General features: G+C 34.1%; 1 protein-coding gene across 2 annotated transcripts in view; it reads left to right on the forward strand.

The window, feature by feature from the left end:
* LOC128250544 (uncharacterized) overlaps window positions 1–18,572 on the forward strand; it is a 75,698-nt gene extending 57,126 nt beyond the window's left edge. The window contains exons 2-6 of one of the 2 annotated variants that reach the window (XR_008266575.1): window positions 4,177–4,216; window positions 6,860–7,058; window positions 9,483–9,656; window positions 14,169–14,352; window positions 18,149–18,572. Coding sequence is in view for 1 of the 2 variants with exons in the window: in XM_052975829.1 (XP_052831789.1) it covers window positions 4,177–4,216; window positions 6,860–7,058; window positions 14,169–14,352; window positions 18,149–18,194 (469 nt within the window). In the remaining variant the exon portion in view is untranslated. The remainder of the gene's footprint in view (window positions 1–4,176; window positions 4,217–6,859; window positions 7,059–9,482; window positions 9,657–14,168; window positions 14,353–18,148) is intronic. The other variant, XM_052975829.1, reaches the window with a different exon arrangement.
* The last annotated feature ends 1,611 nt before the right edge of the window (window positions 18,573–20,183 follow it).

The raw sequence follows: 20,183 nt of genomic DNA on the forward strand, positions 1-20,183 counted from the left end.
TGTCTTTGTACAGATGCATACTCATATATAAATATTATTTTGTATGCATATATAAATACATGCATATGTGCATACATATATATCTATGCATGTTCGTACAGAATTGCTTGCACGGATGCTGTCTCAGAAGGTGCAAAGCAATATTCGTCACACTATTTGTATTTGTTTGCTTCTGACTCCATATATATCTCCTTCCATTAAAAGCACTCTCAGAACCGCTCCGCCACACACATACACGCACACAAATATATACAATTACTCTATTATTCTATTACCTGCTTCAATCATTTGACTGCGGCTATGTTGCAACACCTTCTTTAAGGGTGTTAGTCGAAGTAATTGAACCCTGGCATTATAATTTGTAACTATAATACTTATTTTATCGGATTCTTTTTGCCGAACCACCAAGTTACGAGAACGTATACATATCAACGAAATTTGTTTCATATTACATCAAAACGCTTCAATTGAAGAAAGTTTATGTTAAATAATGTTGTCAGCGATACACTGTACATAACGGACTGTAAGCAAATTTTATCAGTGTTCACGATCAGAATTGAACTGTGGCTAAATGATAACATAGCCCAGCTCTTAACTGTCTTTATTCTATGTGGTTATTCCTTAACTCATTGCGTATCATTACGTCTGCCTCAGTCTCTTTAAGTCACTTCAGAATAGTTCATGTTGCATGACTTGGAACATAATCTTTCAGACTTCTCTTTCCATAAACTGATCGATCGATTCTCACTTTCCACCGTATGTACACGTTAAAAATGGTTTGTATGATCAGAGAATGAATACCTCGCCAGGATAGAGAGAAAGAAAGAAAGAAGAGAATTGAAGAAATGATAGTGGTTAGAAACAAGCTTTCGTCTTGCAGTCATTTATATTTTTATTCCAGGAAATGTCAGTTTCAATTTCGTTTCTCATACTTAACACGTTATTGTGAACGCATACATGCACTCACACATACACACATATACGTAATATAATAATAATAATAATACAGTTAATCCAAATATTGATATTTCGAGCGCATTTAATGCAACTCCAATCCATTATAAGCTAGCCAATCTTTCGTTTACACGGATACTGTCACAAGATTTTGAAGAGGTTTTGTTCTACTGGACCCAAGCCGAAAACGTCTGGGAAACTGCTCTACATCTAAGCATCACAGGATATATATTTGTATGCATGTATATATATATATATAGTATATAAAAAGGGAAATTAGAGAGGATTGGGCGAAAGAGTATAGAGTAGAGTCGTATCAAAAAGTTTAAGATAAACTTACTTGGAAATGGATGCGCGGCGTTCAGTTATGTAATAATATAAATAATATATATATATGCATATATATATTATTTATATTATATAGATAGATATACAGATAGATATGCGAACACACACACACACGCAAACATCTAACGAAATCTATATATTTAATGTGCATGCCATTCTATATATATATAAACTAGTAGTAGCCATAGAAATTCCATGGTTATTTTGAATGCTGTAAATTTGTTGGAAGTTTGTATACCATATGAAATATATCATTTCTTTTGATACAGCATTTTGTTTGGAAAATTTGGTTTTTGAGTTGATATAGTAGCCAATATTGACAGTATTGAATATACAGTCTTAGGTGACAACCACTCTGACATGTTGTCATCACCTCTTCCAAGGAATTTGTTGTCTATTCTTCTTTCTTTTTTGTTCAATTTTAGACAAGTAAACAATTTTAACGATGAAGTGAAACCAAAGACAAAGGTTTTCTATGAGACTATTCTGTAACTGTAAGACTGTGTTGATAATACTTTCACAACTAATAGTAGACTGGGCAGTGAGCTGGTAGAGTTGTTAGCAGGCTGACCAAACTGCTGTGCGGCATTTCCACCGGCTGTACGTTCCGAGTTCAAATTTTCCTAAAGTCGATTATCATCTTTTAAAGGGGTGGCTGTTATTACATATGTATCAACATTTATATATAAATATATATGATCTCTATGAATGTTCGTATGTATATTAGTGTATTTAAAACTGGAAATGAAGTTTATCTAATGTAATACAACGGTTCGACAAGTACACATGCAAAAGTAAGTGCCAAGCATTGAAATAATTACTAAGATTGATACGCTTGAGCAAACCTTTGGAAGCAGTGCTGCTCTAGCTTGGCTATGATCCAAAATGCGGTAAAGGGGATAATAAAAACCATGCTTAATTAAATTTATATATTATTACAACTGCAAAAATTACCGCATTATAGTTACACAAATGTTTGACACAGCTTAGTATTTAGTTATATCTTTGACTTATGCTTAGCTTTTATTTGTGAATACACACATATATACATGTATATATATGTACATATGTACATGTGTATATATATATATATGTATATATATATATATACATACGTATATGTATATATGTACATATATATATTATATAATTGAACGTTCCCTATATACCCCTCGTCCTGGTCTACTGACTCTCCATTTTTGTTTTTGTTCCCAACTTTGACCCTCCATAAATCCAAATTTTTATTTTGGTATTTATGGGAGCAACTGTCTTCGAAGACTCATATTGTCGTTGAATGCTCGAAATGAGGAGTAGATAGACAGCCGACAACTAAGGAAGGGTCGTTATTTATGTTACTTGTCTTGTTTTCAATGATTTTGTCTCGTTTATATATTTAACTCATTTGTTTTCGTATCTCGTGTTGTTTACTGTTGGTGACGTCCTGTACTCATATACTGGCAAATACAGATATATACATTTGCTTGTATATACAGAAAATTTTACATGCTTCCCGTTCCTGTAGCGAAATAATTATTTTATATTGTAAGATAAAATTCAAATGTACTTAAATGAACACAGTATGTGTAAGATAGAGAACGAGAGGGGGAAAAAACAGAAGACAATGTGAGAATAAGGAAATCAGATAACTAAAGTAACAGTGACGCCATAAATTTTCCTACGTCGACATATTTTCTTTGCATTTTGTTCACGTTTTATTCTCTCGTTTTTCTCTCCTTCATTCACTTTCCCTTTCTCTGTATCTACGAGCTGCATTACAAAAATCTTTAGAGGTTTTTAGCTGAAACCGTTATTACAGTGTTAGGTTTCTGTAATTTCAGAATATCATTACTATGCATCTAATAATCTGACCTGCCAGCTTTTGTAATTGCAGGTTCTAGGATATGGCTGTAACAATCCTTTGAATACACCCTTATAAACACTGCTCCACACAACTGACTAGTTTGCAGAATGCAATTGGGGCGTGAAGAAAATTTGAAAGCTCGCCGTGTAATAAAGTTTTGTATTAAACTAAACAGTAACTGAATAGAAACCAATGGAATGATTCAGATTCTTAATAATTAACTTGTTTGGAGCCGAGGATCTGTTTTCCTAAGCACAAAAGCTATGTTTCCACAGAGTGATTCAGGAAATTGACAGAATAGTTAATATGCATTTATTTATTTATCTTATACATGTTACAGTCATTTGAGTACGGCCATGCTGGAGCTCCTCCTTGAAGGATTTTAGTCGAACAAACCAACCCGAGGACTTTCATTTTTAAAGACTAATTCTGTACTTATTCTATCAGTCCCTTTTACCGAACCGTTATGTAACACGGACATAAACACACACATACATACATACATGTATGTATATATATATATACATTTTGTTAGTCTGATGTATTTATGTTAGCAGAGAGCTTTCAAAAAATTTTGCCCGGATTGTTAATCCTTAATTTATAATTATATACACATGATGCATATATATATATATATATATACACATGTATGTATGTAGTTATATGTATACATTTCCGTATGACTATAAGAGAAAGAGAGAGTATGCAATAAATGGAAATTTACAAATAATGAATCCTAGGTGTTTGCAATATATTTGTATTTTAGAAAATTTCGCATGATTTAATAAGACGTTTATGACTGTTTCGATGTATCCTGCACATTGGTGATAATATTATACGCACATCGAAACAGCTATAAAGGTCTGAATATATCACGTAAAATTACACAACAATTCATGTAAATATTCCATACGTTTTTGATTGTCTGTTCTTCACTGTTTATTGATATTCGTTTATTGTTATTCTATCCATTTCACCTGCTTTTCTTTGTGTGTGTAACATACCTGAAAAAGCTGGATTTTTCAGAATTTGAATATCCTGGCATTAATCACGGTGAGTATCTATTTCGGAGTAAGCATCTTTACACCCAATGTAGAGACACACGCAACCTCATACATCATCGATTTTCTGGATTCTTTTAACCAGGTCTGTTCACCATGGTCCAAGGACTCTAAATTAAACAAATATTAAATTTACTTAAATAATTCAATCAAATACAGTTACCTATACATTAGTGTAAATTATTGAGGGACATAAGTCTTTCCGGATTATCAATGTCCAGAAAGTCGGTGTTGTACTCTGCATATGTGTGTGTGTGTGTTTTGCTAACGTCACGTCTATAGGAGCTGTAATTTGGTTACCCACGGGCTGCCTTCAACTCTTTGTATCCAAAAGTTTTTTCAGTCAAATATCCAATATTTACATTGTAGATTCATGAGCTTTAAGGTCGATCCACCATTCCAAACCAGAATTATCTTTATAGATATGTATGTGCATATAAGTATCCACACACACACTTATATATAAGTGCGTATGTTTGCATGCATGTATGTATATGCATGTATATATTCATATACATACTTTACTGTTTGTTAATTAATGAGTACCAAACATATTGCATAGTATATATCATGAAAATCAAGCCAAGAGAGGAAGAATACAGTTATACACACACAAACTCACTCACACACAAACACAAAATTTATGCAGATATTTTTCGAAGTGTATTTCCATACACATGTGGAACTTTCCTACTTCAGATCATGTTCCTATCAAGATTTATATTCATATGTATGCATGATAACTTTCTTGGGAAAATGGATATGTTTTTTTCCTTGATTCTATGTATACATATATGTTGATAACAGTGTATGTATTTGTTTATGCGCGTGTAGGAGATAGAAAGTGTGTCTGCGTACGTGGAGACAAGAAAACATATGTTTGGAAGTTTATATGCATGTGCACAGCATATAATATAAAATCCATACATGGATTTATTCATATACTCATGAGCATTACTAGAATCAAATTTATACCCGTATCATAAAAATCAACCATGCTGAAAACATCAGGTTTCTTATGTAAGAACAAGCTTCTGCATTGAATACAACAGACATTTATTCTTAAAAGCGATGTATGTATTAAAAAAAATTTCTAAATATTTTTTCCATATTTTGTACGCTTTTATTCCTTCATATCGTATATTTATTCTTTAATATTTCTACCTCGATATTGTAGCTGGGAGTAGATGTGGGTGGATATTTTCTCTCTATGTTGTTTTATCTGGCTTTGCATTAAAATGTAGCTGAGAGCATGAATACAGGTTAATATTGAAGCGATCGGCGAAGGATATTCCTGTTATTGCTACGATTACTGAATGAACTGGTATTAATGCTTAACATATCATAAGAAAAAGGCATGAACGTTACAAAATCCCATTCATTCTCCATTTGAAATAATTTTACAAAACCGTGTTGTTCTGGTTACGTAAAAGCAAATCAATACCATGTCAGAAGTCTTCAGAATTGGTTAAACATAAAACAGCAATGTTAGAAAACTATATATCTTTCACACAGACATGCGATGATAGAAGCACATCTTGGCGTTGTTACATTATAAATCTTACAAACCAATATTCTTTGAATGATCTCTGTGGAATGATTTCTCAAACACCGACGTGCGAAGAATTCTTGTCTTCATTGACCATGCCACTTAACATATAATTTCACTATCTGTACGCTCTTCTGCGTAGGAGCTGTGTGTTTCCATATACGCATATGCAAATAAGAATATATACAGAACTACATATAAAGTCTGTATGCGCATATGTTTATATATATATAGTAATATATTTATTCCCTTCAGTGGCAGCCATATGATGTAATTCTTATATAAATTTTATATTTCTATTTCATTGCAATTTTTTTTATTCTGTTGCTACGAGTGGAAGTATATGAACATACACACGTACGTATGTATGCATATATGTACGCATATAGATAGTTATGTGTATGTATGCATTTACACACACACACACACACATATATATATGTGTACGTATGCATAGATATGTATACATATTTCATAAATATATGTGTGTGTATGTGTGTCTGTATGTCTATTTTAAAATATGTCATTATCAAAAAATATAAGAGTATATTCACCAAAACTCACACGCTATAATTGTGACCCTGATCAGTTGTCCTGGTACAACTTGTTCAACTACCAGAGTGGTTAGATTAGCTGGTATCATAAAGCGTAGATAGTACAACAGTTGCTCTGGAATTCTTAACCCGAAGTAGTCTGGGTGGGTGAATTAATGATAAGTAAATCTTAAGAGGGGCTTTTTGTTTAAAAAGTTTACATGAAAGTGTTCAAAATAGGTAGTAAAATAAATGTATTATTATAGGCTACCAACCCGATACTTCGGTGACACTCATCTTTTTTCTTGTGAATGTATAAATAGATATGTACTCTACAAATTGTTTTCTCTAACTCTTCAGTTCAACGTTAAACTGTTTTCGTTTAAACTGCACGTAGAAACTAACATGCATGCATACATACATATGTACGTATGCACTACGTGTGTGTGTGTGTGTGTGTGTATATATATATATATATATATATATATATATATACACGTTTATATATAAGTATACATACATATATATCTATATACAAATATTTTTCTCCAAGGACGGAGTTGAGCTTCTTGGAGATTTCATACGAGTCATCCAGAACTTTGATCACTCGGGAGACATGAAAAGAAATCAAATGATGATTGATTTTCCACACCTGCGACAGGGAATTCGCCAGATACAAGTGATAAACCACAGGATGAAACATCAAAGAATCGAAATATCTCCTGTTTATTTTGAAAGAAACCGACAACAAGGTGCAGTCTATTTATTTCGAATGATTTTCATTTATATATGATTGGTTATATAAACCTTCAATCGATTTATATTATAACGCCACTCCTTTCTTTTATAATGTATCATGAGAAGCAATTATATTAATGATTCTAATTTAAGTTTTGAACAAGCTCTACTTCTGAAAACAGATTCTCTATACTGTCTGTCAGGCTATTAGCGGCGTGATACTTGATCCGATGCTGATACGCACGGTTCTGGAGCGACACTTTATTCGTCTGTTGCAGAGGGGTTGGTGATCGGAGACAGTAGATATCAATGCCTCGAGCAATAATGACAGCTGAGACACAGTAGAAACTGAATCCTCGTTTGAGTATTTGAAATGTCTACCTTACTAACTTAACGTATACTTGCGACACTGTACACTACGTTCTTCGTAGTTGTCTATGCTAAATGGGGAGATAAGTGGAAGCAATCTTAATTGTACAAGTTGAGACGTAATGGTTCCGATGTTGGTGGACACGAACAAGAAGACAGAAACAGTTATGTTCAAGACACTACACTTGATATTGAAATTAGTAGCGAATGATTATGGTTTCGATTTTCAGACCAGGCACTGCGTTGTGTTACAAAACTATGTATTTCATTTTACGTTGCGTCAGTCAAATCAGCTGTAATATGTTCCAGCAATATCTCGGAAGTTAACCATGAGACCGATTGGCATCTGGTTCAAGGAGTGAGGAAGTAACCTCAAACCATCACAAGCCATTGGAACCAGCTTAAAATCCGACCATATCAGTTTAGGTCTCATGGGGGACGTAACTGACAGGAACATTCTGTTGCTTCAGATCTTCTATTTGAGGTCATTAGAGACGCTGATTTCGTCATAGCAGTGCTCAAGAAGAATCTTGTGAAATCTGATGTTCTTCGTAAATGCGGTAGCATTTATTCAGAAAGGTCCGACGTATGGATGAGTGCCAGAACCATAATTCTAATTGAGATAAAAACTCTCTGCATTTAGAAAAGCGGTCTGTAAGTAATGGAGTATTTTGTACTGAAAATCGACAAACTAATATTCGCAATAACAACAATGGCTTCTGAAAGAACAAAAGATGCAAGAATACAACCCATTTGAAGAATCTCTGAAATTCTTTGGTGATAAATACTCCCATAAATACAACTTTGATGATCATAGAGGTTGAAAGTGCCGTTTAAAGTCAATTAAACACTGTGTTCTAAGCAGTTAGATAATAATAATAATAATGATGGACGTAACGTTCTATGTTAAAAAGTGTAAAACGACTCACTTCAAAAGTGAAAGTTAATTATACAGCGATATAAAACAGCTGAAGCTACTTCAGTATGAAAAGCAGACGACAGAAGCAACAAGAACAGCAGATAATTGAGCGCAGGAAGGACTCCAGTTCTGAAGAAATGAGAGTAGATAGTTTGTGAAAGTGAGTTACAAGACCAGAGGAAAAGAAAAATGCGGGTGTTTGAGTTGCAAGAGATAGTGGCAATATGACGAAAGGTGATTTTCTCTCTGAGCCTGGCAAAAATGCAATTTCATTATGGCGGCGGTCATAAAATAAATTAAATATAAGCGATGAATGGCAATATCTCTTGCGATAAAGATGACGTGTTTTTTTTGTTCACTGCTCCTGTATATGTATGTGTAAGGATACAACTATACGTGCGCGTAGACATACGTACACACACATACATATATACATATATATAAGTACGTATGTATATATTACTCTCACGAGTGGACAGACATCATTTCTGTACGTATGTATGTATGTATGTATGTATGTATCTACTAATCTATCTGTCTGTCTATGTAAAAAGGTAGGTCGATCGGTAGGTAAGTAGGTACGAGGCTGGGTATGTAGGTATGGCTGTATGTAAACGAGTGAGTGAAAACACGAAGCATATTTTCAATAGTTTCAATCACAGTTGACTCAGCCCCATAAGCTTTATGGCAGCTACAGAGACACAGAGGGAGAGAGAAGTAATAAAGAAGATAAACACAGTTAGGCTTGATACATATATTTACGTGGAACACATAAGATACAGAAATGTATACATACTATATGATGTGTATGTGTATATATATATATATATATATATATAATCCTTTATATTGAACACTCAATATTTCATATATTCAATAAGACATTCAATACTTTACTTCATAGTACCATCCATTTTTATTTTATATTATATATTCCATATTCTATATCTCACATTGGTTTTGCAGGAATATAAATAAACAGACAGTGTTGGAACTCTTTTAAAAAATATAATATATTCCTCTATACACAATCATACAAAACCCCTTTTTTTGTATTTATTTTTACTCGCATATATATATATATATATATATATATATATTTCTACAGGGTGTGATAATTAGTTGCCATTGTATATTTTTAAATTTGTAGAGTGAGTAGAGTACCGTCTGTGAGAAAAAACAGCTCCATTACCCCAGTTCACTCTGCCAGAAATTCAGAAATCAAACATTCATTCAACATCATAGAGTTTGGAGTGATCTCACCTAAATCCCAGGCTCCTTCATTAGAATTTCAACATCAACAACAGGATATTTTTGTTTGTATGTAAGTATGTGCTAATTTGTATGTTTTATGTATGTGTTCTACAGTTGCATGTCTAGACTTGTTCATATATATTTAAATGATAAAGATCTGGTAAGTTTTACAGATTTTTACAGTTCCAGTGATGGATTGGATCTGTCGTCAAGCCTTTCTGGTTTTGAGAAGCTTAATTCCTCAAGATTGATATTTAGGCAGTGTGTCACATATCCCTGTATGTATGTATGTATGCAAACTAGTGAATGAAAAAGCTAAGCGTATATGTAGATATATTTTTAATCGAAGCTTGACTCCGCTCCACATCTTTTGTGAGCTCGTAGGAAACGTACGTTTCTTCACATGTTAGTAGCTCCTAGCATTTGTCGAGATTCACTCAAACTGCTATTAAATATTTATCTACACACACACACATATATATATATATATATGTATATATATATATATATATGGGTGTATGTGTATGTATGTACATATACATCTGTATGTGTCTGTATGTATACATACATATGCATGTACGTATGTATGTATGTATGTATGTAATGCTTCCTTTTTCATCTTATTCGATTATTTGCTGTAGGTCTGCCTTTATAATAGGTTCATTAAATTGATATTTGAAATTCCTGATGTCAACGTTGTCAATAATGTTGATGACGGTGATGAAGTTTTTTGGTGGTGGTGGTAATGTGATTCAATTTTTGATGTTGCTGTTGTTGTTATCTTTGTAGACATCAAATGATCGACAGCGATTCCTCTGTTATAGAGAGAGTCGATTTAAATGTTCGTGGTTAGATGTCTGGCTCCCGAATATGTCGGTTTTCTGTTAATGATGTCACTAGAACACAGCATAGTAACACACTGTAGTGCTTCAACCTATTCCTTTGAATGCTACATCTTAAACGATTGCATTTCACAACACTACACCACCTCAAACAATATCACTTCACACTCCAAGGCGTCGAACAGACAGAATCGTTAGAAACGCCGGACAAAATGCTTAGCAGCATTTCGTCCGTCGTCACGTTCTGAGTTCAAACTCCACCGTGGTCGACTTTGCTTTACATCAATTAAAATAAGTACCAGTGTAACACTGAGGTCTACGTAATCTACTTAACCCCTCCCCTGAAGTTGCTGGCCTTGTGCCAAACTTTGAAATCATTATTATTAGCAATTCGTCTGTTCAAATACCCCCTTGATTGATTTTTTTCTTTTAAGGCCGCAAGCTGGCTGAATCGATAGCACGCCGGGCGAAATGTTCAGCGGTATTTCCTATGTTGTTAGGTTCTGAGTTTCAAATTCCGCCGACGACTTTGCCTTTCATCGTTTCAAGGTCGATAAATTTAGTACTAGTCGAGTACTGGGGTCAATGTAATCGACCCAAATGTTAGGCTTTGTGCCTATAGTACAAAGGATTATTATTATTATTATTATTATCATCATCATTCAGGCGGCCAGCAAGAAGAATCGTGGTCATCGTCGAAAACGAAGGAACGACAAACATTTCATGCACACAGACACATGTTTATATACATCTACGTATATACTTAAGAATATGTATTTGTATTCATGTATATATGCATATAGGCTTGCATGTACGTATCCGCAACTAATTTTTAAGTAGATGTGAAGAGTAAATTCAGGGTCTATTTAGTTTTTCCTTTGCATATGTCTACTTATCTTAAACACAACACACACACACACACACACACACACAGAGGCTCTCACACAGGGGGATGCGTAAGCACATATATAAGAATATATGTGTGAGTGTGTGTAATTTACAAATATACACATGCATATGTGTGAATATATATATATACGTGTATCTATGTATGTATGTACAGAGACGCACATACATCGGAATGTGTTTGTGTATGTCCATGTGGTGAGTGGTATACATCTGTCTAAATGTGTATGTATGCATGTGTATGTGCGTGTAGTGTATATAGCTGGTGCCAGCCACATCTATTCACCAATTCCATTACTAATGATTACCTTTTCATTGGCCATGTAGTAAAATCAATGAATTAGAAACCCCAACAGAGCAACTAAGAAAAACCTATTGACCGTCTGTATTTAGTGAAGAAGTCTTGAAATGGACCTCGCTTTGTGGTTAGCGCCATTATTTTGTAGAAAGACAGTGGAGCACGCGCAGATATATTAGATCAGACATACACAAACACATATACACACTAGCTCCCTCAAGACCCGTCTCATATATATGTGTGTGTGTATATATACATATATATACGCACACATATACACACACACTATATATATATATATACTGACATGTATGTATATATGTGTGTGTGTGTATGCTTGTATATATACACACAGAAATATTATTTAGTCAGCAGAGGTCAATATCTTAATTCACTGACAGCTTATCGTCCTAATTTTAATATATTCACTTCTCTCGCTCTCTTCCTCTCCCTCTCTTCCCCTTCTGTCTCTCTGAGTCCCGCATTCTCCCCCCTCTCTCTCTCTCTTATAGCCTGTGTATACATTTTCTTATTCTTTAACGGTCTATTTTTTCTAGTCTACCCATACGTATGCATATGCATTGACATACGGATAGCTTCCACATCCTGCCTATATAGACATACATCCACACACATTCATGCACATAGATATATTTATTAACATAGGAACACACACACACGTGTATACGTACACAGATGTATTGATAGATAAATAGATAAATAAGCACAGAGAGAGCTTGATAGACAGACAGTTATACAGATAGATACATAAAGAGAGTTTGATGGATGGATAGATAGATAGATATACATATAACCTCGTATAACTACATCTTATACACATTCGTGTGTAAAACATTTTCTTGTCAAAAAGCTTTTAGAGGAAAAAATATACTAATACAAAAATGGAAGCGACGTCTGACAAGTTTTCACCGGAAGTGACAAACTCAGTGAAGTAAAGTGATGATCGAGAAGATCAATAAAAAAAATATTAAATGGAACGACGATATCAGTAACGTCGTTACTATTGTTTTGTAGAACAAGAACAAGAAGAACAAGAAGGAGGAGGAGGGGAATGTTTTATATGGTGCGACCGAGACAGTCATTGGTATTGTGTCACGGACATAGGACAAAGAGTGGTGTAGAAGACACAGTGTAATGACGTCATACAACTGAGAATGTGCCACTTTTAAGAGCGGGTTTGTGGGGAAATGGCTCCTTTATTCATTGATATTGTGACCTAGACTGAGTGAGGAGAGGGAGAGAGCAATAGATTCTCTGGTGGGTAGGGGAAGTCATTCAGAGATATTGTGCCGTAGAGTAAGGGCGGAGTAGATTTATAGAGGAGATGATATGACACAGTGTTATTGAGATACGGACCAACGATCCCTAACCGCCAGGCTGCAGGCTAGAACTGAGCCATGGATCATCTTGCTGGCGGATCGCCTAGAAAGAATAGACTTTTAAAATCTTATTTCTATTTATCGACTATCACAGCCTGCAGGATGCTTCTTTCATTATATATACGTATTATATATACTTTATTTAAAAGGAGCAGCAATGTAACAAAAGACTGTTACTCGGAGTTTCAAGTTCCCGTTCATCGGACAGTTTTGTTAGTTTTAAATAAAGTATATTACTCTACCTCTCGTATTTGAGTACTCTTTTTTTCCATCCTTGTTGCACATTTACGTGCTTACTCCGGCATATATATATATATATACACATTACATATGTAACAATTATATAAGTATATATATATATATATATATATATACACATTACATATGTAACAATTATTTAAGTAATAATTAAATCATATATCATGTGCTTTATTACGCTTGTGATCCCCCACCCTGTGGAAAAATTGTCTTGAAAGAAACCGGTTCGAATAAGAAAGTGTCGGAGACCTCAGCCATGCATTGAGAAAGATACACATTGGTGGGGAGAGATGATATCATACAGTGATACTGTGTTATAGAGTTAAAGATATGAGTAGATTTATGGTGTGTGGAAAGGTGACACCATTTAGTGATATTGTGTCACAGATTCACAGAGGGGCAGGAATTATATCAGACGGTGATAGTGCATTATAGACTGGGAGAGGATGACACTTATGGCGGAGGGTTGAACATACGGTGATAATGTGCAAAAGATTGAACTAAACTTTAAATTTTATGCGTAAAAAAAAAAAAAAAGATCGAAAGCCAAACCTTAAATATTGTTGTCGTTCACTCAGAGTGAGAAATAGGAAGAAAGAGAATAGGCGTTACAAAGAAAGACAAATATATTTGTTTAATTAGAATAACTACGAAGGAATAATTAATACTCTCAAGTTAGTAAACATTAATTAAACTACTTAATACTTCATTCTTGCTACATATTTACTCCATTAATTGGTTGTTCGTATAGTTATATATCTTGGGAAACGCCAAGCCGAATGAATTCTAACATTACGAAAGAAGGAAGTATAAACACTAACATAGAAATGTAATTACTGTACACTCTTTTAAATGGGAATTTTGTTTTTTATCAACAGCACATTTTTACAGGAAGAAAAGAACAGTAAAGCAAAGGTATAAAACATTCAATTATCGAGAAAATCTATCTCACCAAGGAGACAAGAAAAATGAAAAAATGGAGAGAATAAGCAGTAAAAGAGGGATTACAAATGCGTTACCGTGGAGAATGGCCAACCACGCTGGTTACAGAATTTATCCAATGTATGCAAATTTAGATAAACGTATAGACATGGTTTTTCTTTAACGTTTTAACGTATTCAGTTTTTTCCTGCCTGCTGAACATATTTGCCCTTCAATCAGATGTTCTGCTTTCCAGCCCCTCAAGCACCAGAGAAGTCCAAATCTTAGGTTATATACAGTATGGTCGATATTTAAGAAGTTTAAATTTGCATCATGCGCTACCAAGTAGTTATATAAATTTTTTAAACTGCGGCCGAAGTAGTCTAGTTTCTTCCTACTGAATCCATTGGTAACAATGTAAATATTATGAACTGACGTATTTCTACGAATGTATGTATGTATTTATGTATGCATGTGTGTATATATGCATGTATGTATGTCATTAGTCAGTTTTATTTCAAGATTTCTTGCCAATAGAGAAAGAATCGGTTTCTCACCGAGATCAAAAGCTCTTTCATTGGAATTTCAACAACATCAACAGGGTTTTTATGTATGCATATGTGCAGTTTTGTATGTATTGTTTTATGCACGTCTTCTCACGCATATACTTGCATATCTGGACATGCTTACATATACTTAAATGACAAACATCTGGAAAGTATTACAGATTTTTACAGTTCCAGTGAGGGCTTGGATGCGTAGTCTTCGAAATCATCTTTATGCCCTTCTGGTTTTGATAAGTTTAATTTCTTAAGATTAGTATTTAGGTGTTGTATGTATGTATTTATGCATGTATGTATGTACGTCCTATGTATGCATATAATATTCGACAAGTGTAAAAAAACTAAATTCACTGACAAATTAGAAGTGGTCGCCAAAATCAGATACTTAAGCTTCATAAGAACAAAATCTTCCGGTATTTAGTGACATTACATGGAATTGGGGGGAGGGGGGTAAGGCAGCTCTTAAATTATGCAGCCGGCATGCATTTTCAATAAACTTGAGTAAACATATCTGCATCCTATATGCTGTATAAAGTTTGTGCATACACAAAACAGACACGCACACACACACACATACGCATTGTCGAGTTTACATAGTAAAGAGGGAGTGAGAGATACATATATAAAATTATTCCATTGTCCCACATTCTCAGTCAGTTTAAAAGATATTTCTGATTATATCTACAGAAAAAAAGAAACACAATTGTTGGATTTCAGAACGAAGAAACCAATTTGGTGAAGTTCGAATAGTTTGCAACAATATCTGCCATTCCTATATTCCCCGTTCTCATTCATTTCCTCCCACCATATCTCTTTCTCTATCCTCCCTGTCCGTCTATCCCTCTAAGTCTTTTATCTCGTCTCTTTCTTTAAATTCTTCAACTTCTAAATTACAGCTTGGATATTTATCTTCGTATTTGCTTTCGTTATTAACAATTTGTGATGATCTTGTGTGTCTTGTTTTGATTCGTCATTTTATTTTCATTTTCTTTTGTTATTGTTTATTTGTCAGAAAGTCTAGGAATTAGTTTTGCGGTTTATTTAAGATAGGAGAGATCACCTGGATATGGATTTTGGTATAAACTTCAGAGGTTGCAGCAAATTCTTTCATTTCTAGGAACAGTGGAGATCAAGAAACCGAAATAGAGGAGGAGGTGGAGGAGTGGTGGTAGTAGCAGTAGGAGGAGGGGTGGCGAAGATAAAAACAGAAAAGAGAAAATATTTGCGATGGAAAATTACGAGAATAAAAGACAACAAACGAGATGAGATAAGATAAGCTCTATCTTATTCGTCCACTTCTTATATCTAGGATGCTTTATAGGAATGTATTTTGATTTATACGCAAATATCACAGGCCTGGCTGTATGGTTAAGCAGATCGTTTTGCTGTTATGCGGTTTCAGGTTCAGTCCCGCTGCGCGGTACCTTGGGCAAGGATCTTTTGCTATAGTCTCTAACCGACAACTGGAGGAACGGGAAATGAAGTAACTTGTTCAAGAACCCAATGCGCAGCCGCTCTGGGAACGCATATTCTTGCGTTGAACACCCTAACCATCAGGCTACGCGCATTCACATTTTATAAATAAGCAAAAGAAATCATTGATTTATGATAGAAATGTTCAGCTCCAGAAAACTTCTGACTACGCCATATTGATTATATGTAATAGAAAGCAAAACAAAACTTACAAGATTTCTTTAAATTTTGTCCTATTCTTAGAACGATAAGAAATAATAAGTGAAGTGAGGGAAGATATCAAAGAAAAATTAATTTTTCGAGACATCGACAACAATAAAAATCAACAAAAACACACATAAACAATATCGAAAAGAAACAAAAATAAAAATAAAGACGTCAACCAGATTTTAATTTATAAAATTAATAAATAAAGATATATGATGGAACAGAGAGAGATGAAGAAAAGCAATGACTGAAAGTAAAACATAACGGTTCCATGAACAGAGAAGTTTATTACAGTTTAATTTATCTATATTAATTGTTAGATAAGAAGGAATCGACGTGGTTGTAGCTCTGTCAGCTTTCCTATCACTGATATTCCAAAATTGAAATTTGCAATGACGTGTAGTTGTTGATGCTTATTTTTCTTTTATTTTTGTGTTCTGTTGGTGGTATAACCGAATATACCCAAGTAAATCATTGAAAGACTCTCATACGTTATGCACAGAGTTCGTATTCTTTCAATAGTGTAGCAATATATCCATGACGAAGACACTTTAACTTCGTAACAACAACAACACAAAGTCTACCAAGTTAATGTAGACACTATATCCTCTATCTCCGATCGCATAGTTTAGATACGTATTCGTATAAGAAATCTAGTTACTTTCAGTGCTGGCTCAGAACTCTACAGAAAATCTGTAGAGATAAAAATGAGAACATGGAACTGCTAACACGAAAGTAAGACAATATTGATAAGAATCTTTTAATAAACTTCGTTGTATATTATGGTTGCCAAACGAAATACTGTGTACATACTAGTAGTTAACACATACGATAGTAAGACAGTTCATTTGTGTTGGTAGCAACAACTGCAGCAGAATTGTAATAGTTTGTTTAGTTTTACACCTTGCCTGACAGTGTTTAAATGTTATTTCTTGTTTGACCTCTCCATACTCAAAGCTGTCAACTTGAATCGTCGGAAACTATCATTTTTAACAACCAGTTCTTGGTGTTGTTTTCTGACGCTGGTGGTGATGTAGTCAAATGGGAGTAGAACACTGAAAAGTGGTGTGACGCCTGGTTCCGTTCTAAACTTGAAGTGACTTGACAAAAGGTGTTCCAGGCCTGACCATTCCAACTTTTAGTTAGATATTTTGTATCTAGAACGTAATGTGCCACTCTCGTTTTACTATAATAATATATTGTTTGAATGAGATATGACTACTATATTTTGTAGGTCAAATATTCATGTAGGGGCTAACTTGTTGGTTGATGTTTTTTATGTTATACAAGATTATGAACGTTGTTTATGCATCTAACCTCGTTTATCAATGATACAAGCATTGCTGATCCGAGATAACACAATGCACTCAAGTGCGAGCTGTGTTACGTTTATCACGAATTGATCTGTGATAACCCAGGTTGGCAATCAGTCAAAGATTCTGCTTGGAATCCGTGCTTGTCCGAGGGAAAATTTACAATACTTAGTACAAATTGGTGTCTTAAAACGAAATCTATATTGTTTATTTCTTTTCTATTATTCAATTAACATATTTTATTTAACATTTTTTTAACTGCTTTGGTGGGGGTGAGACAAAACAACTATGATTAAAGAGGATAGACGTATTTAACTAAGTAAAAATTTCTTTAAGTTAAATGAAATAAATTTGACAAAATGCGAATTTTACTTTTTACAGAAAGGAATCTATAACGCGAAACCGTGTCCCAATATCGACAAGGTGATTATCTCCGAGTCTTCATTATTCAGCGCCAAACTCATGAATAATCCCTCACAGGTGAAGAAAGTGAAAAGAATAGAGAAAAGTGGGTTAGCAAGAAGAAATAAGGATTTTGAATAACGTTTTTGATCTGCCGTTGTTTTAGATCTTGCTTCTGTGTTCTGAAGCATAAATAGATTGGAAATGTTAGAATAGTCTCTCGGTGAGCGGAATTAAGTCTACTGGAAGAAAGTGTTATCAGTTTCTCAACGAGGAATTCGCATCAAACCTGATCATCGAAATGATCACCAAGATTTAAATTAAGATTTAGGACCTGTATTACCGAGCCAAATCGGATTAGAAGGAAATAAAGTTTGTGAACAATGAAAATGTGCAGAAGTCACGTATTAATGATATAACGGAGACAGGAAGAGTTAAAATCTTTAAATGATTATATAGTAGGATAACTGTAGGATCTTGATATGACGATCACTTATTTAATTCTGGAAACATATATTGCATATGAATTTGCCGACAGTGTCTTTGATATTGATCAATATTTTTGACTTACACATTCTTTCCAAAAATATATTAGTTGTAATGAGCAACTGGAGAATTTTGTTGCATGTAAAGTTTGTGTAATTGATTTAGTTCTGTAATTTTATGTGAATTTAACTGAATCCTGAATTAATTCATGATTATTGTCTGAGATAGAATTACAATTGAAAGTCTATGTTGCTCAATGATAAACAATATTACAACGATTAGCCACAGTAGTTATAACAGCGATTAATCAATATTCTATAAGAAGAATAAATGTATTTATTCAGTATCTTTTAGCGGATAAGGCCAAGCTGTACCCTAATCAACATAGTCATGGCAGATATGTATAATATGCCTCTGACTACGAGGAGCACATCCTCTTTACAACAGGCCTCTTTTTACTCCGGCTAGGAGTCGAAACCACCCTCCTCGCATGAGTAGCAAGCTACTGAAGCGGTGGAGCCCGTTTAGTTGGCGACCACCCGACCATGTCCCAATCCAACTAGTACTGATTAAGAACACAATGCGTCCCCCAGTCCAGGAATTGAAATCGAAATCTTACGATCATTGAGTCCAACACCCTAACCACTAAGCCACGTGCCACACACACACACATATATGTTCTGTTTGTTTTTCTTACGAATATCTACTGCGCACTCTTGCAGATATTACAAGTGAGGAGACGCTTCGCCCCAATTGCTGTGTAACCGAAGATTCCTTCTATGGCCTCGATCTCAGAAATTATCGCTCCAAGCAATTTACACTTTAGAACTAAACCCCTCGTCTAATACTCTTTCGTTCAGACCTGCATATATATCTGGAGATTTCCTCAGATACTTTTCATGATTCTCCGGGTACTTAATGTCGAAGAATTCATTTTGGAGATTATCCTTCGAGAATCTACATATGTTGATTAAGTACTATGGATAAAATGTTTTTTCTTTCTTTTTTTTTTTAAATACACGATAATCAATGATAGTTAGGGCAGGGTTTTATTCCGTCTCGTAAAAGAAAATCTGAACAGTAAAATATCTTGAATTAAATATATGACTAAGAGATTGAAGTTGAAGTCTTATAACAAAGGTACGATGTGGTTGAAAGCAAAATATATATAAAATAAAAATTGTGTTAGAAAAATAAAAACTGGTACGAAATGTTATCTTGATAGAAAGCTTTCTTAGGATAATATCAAATATTAGTTTAAAATTATGTAGGATATTTTACTTTTGGGAAGAATATTGAAAATGGCTGTTTGTTTTGATGCTGTCAATATATTATAGAAGTTAAGTAACTCAGCATCCACGGATTTTCAAAGAAATCATCGTTATGTTGACCAAGCACTTAATGCTTGAATGTATTAATACTTGGAACCACTTAAGTAATAAAGATGCACAACAAAGTTAACAGAATATGTCAATATAAAATATCAGATTTTCAGAAATAAGAGTCTTTTGATGGAAGATGCATTAAT

The sequence above is a fragment of the Octopus bimaculoides genome, chromosome 22 (assembly GCF_001194135.2).
Source record: "Octopus bimaculoides isolate UCB-OBI-ISO-001 chromosome 22, ASM119413v2, whole genome shotgun sequence".
NCBI lineage: Eukaryota > Metazoa > Mollusca > Cephalopoda > Octopoda > Octopodidae > Octopus > Octopus bimaculoides.